At 33.3% G+C, this 4,592-nt stretch overlaps 1 protein-coding gene across 1 annotated transcript; it reads left to right on the top strand.

Annotated features, from left to right (window-relative positions):
- The first annotated feature begins 2,483 nt into the window (after nucleotides 1-2,483).
- On the top strand, nucleotides 2,484-3,679 carry LOC126885797 (uncharacterized). The gene has a single exon (XM_050652556.1). It carries the CDS (start codon nucleotides 2,841-2,843, stop codon nucleotides 3,660-3,662), a length of 822 nt encoding a protein of 273 aa, XP_050508513.1. The 5' UTR covers nucleotides 2,484-2,840; the 3' UTR covers nucleotides 3,663-3,679.
- The last annotated feature ends 913 nt before the right edge of the window (nucleotides 3,680-4,592 follow it).

Below are 4,592 nucleotides of genomic sequence, written 5' to 3'. Positions count from 1 at the left end.
TCCTTTGAAAAACTAGCTCGAATAGCTCTCGTTCCTGCTTTTGTCGTGATGCTGTGTTCTACCTTTTTCGAAACTGCTATCAGCTACCGGGACACTCTGGGCTCAAGGAGGTTCTTTTACTCTCGACCTGGCCTACTTCTCGTTCCACGATAGATACTCCACACTCACGGAACTACACCGGCTTTCTCACTCTCCGTACACTACCGTCTACTACTCGACTTCACTTCTCGACAGCTCAAAACATTCTGATCTCACTTTGTCATTCATTCCCCTACTTTCTAAATATCCCTTCCAGATTCACAAATCAATCTTCCACCACCAACTCTCATTCGTAATATTCCTCAAAACCAATTTTTAATCTTTCTAAATATGCTTAATGGATTTCAAAAGAAAATATTTAATTCCCATTCTAAAATACTTTCTAACTATTTACAAATTTTAATGACCTATTCTCTCTTTCAAATGAGTCTTATTTAGCATAGGCTAATGATCGAAACCTTCCGCGAAAAACGATAATGAACTATCATCTATTTCACTGAGTTTTATTTAGCATAGGCTAATGATCGACCTTCCGAGAAGAACGATAATGGTACGCGTCATTCACTTTGTTTATCTAAGCACATTGTTCCGAGTTTCGTACGCTTATTCTAATCACTTCTTAAAATTACATATAACAATTTGTTGTATACAGGTTGTTTTAAATTTATATGCCCGTAGTTGAGAAAATTGAAAATATTTTATATTAAATTGAATTTTGTTTATCATTATTAAATTTTAATTTTTATATCAAATAGAAATATAACAATATATATATATATATATATATATATATATATATATATATATATATATATATATATATATATATATATTATTTATTTAGTAATTATTAACTACAGTACAACCTGCCATATCCGGACCTCCCCATATCCGGACGGTTCTGCCGTCCGCATCTACCGAAATCTAGCGAGAAAGGCAGTCCTGCTGTTGGACAACGTACCCTCTCTTCCCGACCCAAAAGAACTAAAAGATGGCGAAATAAAGTGTATTTTTTGCCCCCAAATGTGACATCCCTCTGTCAGCCTATGGATCAAGGTATTATAGAATCTATAAAAGGTGTCTATCGACGAAAGTTATTGACGGCGTTGATTACTGGAATGTATGAAGGAGAAAACGTTTGGAAGACTATAAGAGAAGTGGTCTTGATATCCGGATTTTTTCATATCCGGATCGGTCTGTCGCCACATTGATCCGGATATGACAGGTTTTACTGTATTTAGTAATTATTTTCTTGCCAATTTTAGCAAATTGGCAAAATTACTTGCTAAAATCACTAGCCAGTTGTGTCTGAGTTTAGCGAACAGACTATACCTACTTAGTAAACCGAATTCGTTGTTCCCAAATTAAAAAATAAATAACATGTATAAAATCAAAAATAATTTGGAATGTGAATAAGTGGGCATATACCTTCGAATGGTTGAAATGTGCCCATTTAATGCTGTGTAACAAAATGGACAGCGACAATTAAAACACGGAAGATAAGATATAGGAAAGACCAATGTAGCAGAAGTAGAAGAACAATGTAGACGGATGATGTAGTAGAAGTCAAAAAGTACATAGATCGCCGGGAAACGATAAGACACCGAAAAAAATACCGGAAAGCTAAAATATGATAGGAATATAAAATATGATTATGGATAAATAGAAATAAGAGAACTAGGAAAAGAGCAATGAGAATGTAGAACTGAAACGAAGGAATCCAGATAAAAAAAATGAAACGCTGAAACAGGAAAACAAAGAAACCAAACGAAAAATTGAAGAATTCGAAAAGAAAATAGATAGAATGGGAAAGTATAAAAGACGAAATAATATAATACCACAAGAAGTTTAAATAGACTCAGAATCAAACTGCAATAAAATATCCAAGATTACTTAAGTAAAGCTGTAAAAATTAAGATAAGAATTAAAAGCACAACAGAAATTAACGAAAAATAAATATATATTGACGATGTCATGCACAAAACTGAACCAATGCTCTAGCATCAGAAAGTCATAATGAAAGCAATAAAAAATAAATCTGATGGAAAAATGTCAAGGTATGATTCCAAAAAAGAAAAATAAATCAATGAGGTATGGATACCTATAGAATAAAAACCGGGAACAAGTTGAAAAAACAAAACCAAAATAAACAAAAAACTAAAACTAGGTAAATGTAACGAGCTTAACACATTAATGGACAAAGCGATGATTTGAATTAAAGACAAAAAGAAAATTAAAACTAACTTGGGTAGGTAAGTATTGTAGGTACCTTGATGGAATGTAAGAGGTAGGTAGTAGGTAGGTACACATGAAACGGAAAAACTTAAAGAATTAATTAAGAAATACAAAATATGAAATCGACATAATAGCTTCACAATAAACAAGGAATTATTGTTTTAAATATTATTCTGATAAATTTCTAATTTTTACAGATTGGACTTGTTTGTAAGTCCTGCCCTGTACATATTTTGATGGTCTTGGAGTATATAAGTTATACAGCGAATTACAAAAATAGTAAAATATTTTCTACAACATTTTACGAAGGGTAACAAAAATAAGGTATTTACTTTTGGAAACCCCTTACTTGTAGTAACGATAATAATTTTATACAAAAATATGTATATGAATAAATAAATTTTGCCTACAAACCAGTGATGTTACTACAAAACAGATGTCCTGTCAAAGTCACGTGACCATTTCTTATGGTAAACAAAAAGTTAGTCAAAATTTCAGGTTACTATAAATAAAAATTAAAATTTTGCAAAAATCCGGTATAAATCGTTATTTTTGTCAAAAATACAATGTCCCGAGAAGTGGTAAAAATGAAACAAGGCATGTCTTATTCATGCAAAGAGAAAATTATAATTCTTAACGTGTTTAAATACTTCAGTAAAATGCACCCAGAAAAATGTGTTACTGAAATTGTAAGGAGAACTTCTAAAGCAACAGGGTGCAGTGAGAAAAGTATTTTCCAATTTAGAAAGGAAGAAGATAGTCCTCAGGGATTTAAAGAACCATCAAAAACCAAAGTAAGAAAGAACCTCAATATCAATAGTAGATTTTTAAAATATGATAAGGAGGTAAGAGAAGCAATTAAGGAAATTATTTACGATTTGAAATATAGGAACATAGTACCGAGTTTAAGTACTATATTGAAACATGTTAAATCCAACAGTAACCTACCAAATTTTTCATTAATGACTCTAAGAAGGCTGCTTTTTGATATGGGCTTCTACTATCAAAAGCAGAAGAATACCAACAAAGCTATTTTGGTTGAGAAAAATAAAGAGAATGCAGAAGATCCAAAGACACATATACTTGAAACGAAGGATGAAGTACAGTGTGTTAAACCAAATGAACTTGAAAAAATGACTGATAAATCGACCAACATGCCTGAGGCAATACCACAAAACCATACATATATGCCAAATCCTAACCATGGACATGTGCCACTGTTGCATTTCGGACAAAACGAAAACCACATAATGGATGGGGTTCCTGTTGGCTTCCAGCACCAGATGATGCTGGATCCTAGAATACATCATCCTATCCATCCCATTCCTCACAGCATGGGTTTTTTGCAGTATCCATCTCATCATCATAACATGGTTACTCAGCAATGACAGGTTAGTTTATTTGTAATATCATATGAAGGGTACAGGTCTAAAAGGGGGCAAGTCCTATTTTTACATAAATAGGTAGATCTAGTGGTGCCATTTTGTAGGCATTTTAACGTAGAACGAGCCATCGGCTTGTACACGTCCTAAAAGCGCTTAGTGCCTGTGAAATAATAATTCTAATTTACGCATACACCGCCAATAGAGGGCAAGTCCTCATCAGGCAGGTCCTAAAAGGGTAAAGTCCATATAAAAATGATAGACGTTGATCTAATACAAGCAGTTTAGAGTTAGACTCGTTAGTGTAACTAGTATTTTCATTGTCTTCTAAGTGATTTGAAAGTAAATAACAATGCATACAGAAAACAATAATAATGGAAATGAGACTGAAGTAGTGCCTAGACAGAATTAATCAAAAAAGAGGTAAAAGCACGGATTATTGAGAGATGTCATGGAAATGAGACTGAAGTAGTGCCTAGACAGAATTAATCAAAAAAGAGGTAAAAGCACGGATTATTGAGAGATGTCATGAAAAAATTAGACTGTAGAGTCACGAGGTGAAATCTGTAATAATTGTCATAAACAATGTTTTCAAAATACAGTGGAACCTCGATAAGTCGGCCCCCGATAACCCGGAAGTTCGGCTAACCCGGACCGATTTTCATCAGACAAACATTTCAATAATAAAAATGTATGTATTATGTTAAAACATTTTATCTGTAGCCGCTTCTGGAATGTCTTAAAAATATCGAGTTTCATTGATAAAACTTGGCTTCGACCATAATATAATATTTGAGAGATAATGGGTATTTGTGTAATTTGAACTATACGGTAAAAATGACTCATGGCACACGGCGGTAGCGGCGGCAGAGGGACGTTCATTATCCATTATCGGGCTATCGCAAACAACAGGCACCTTTTATTCCTTTATTTATT

Source organism: Diabrotica virgifera, chromosome 1 (assembly GCF_917563875.1).
Source record: "Diabrotica virgifera virgifera chromosome 1, PGI_DIABVI_V3a".
Classification (NCBI taxonomy): Eukaryota; Metazoa; Arthropoda; class Insecta; order Coleoptera; family Chrysomelidae; genus Diabrotica; species Diabrotica virgifera.
The sequence above is the reverse complement of the archived record's forward strand: the minus strand, read 5'-3'. Positions and strand labels throughout refer to the sequence as shown.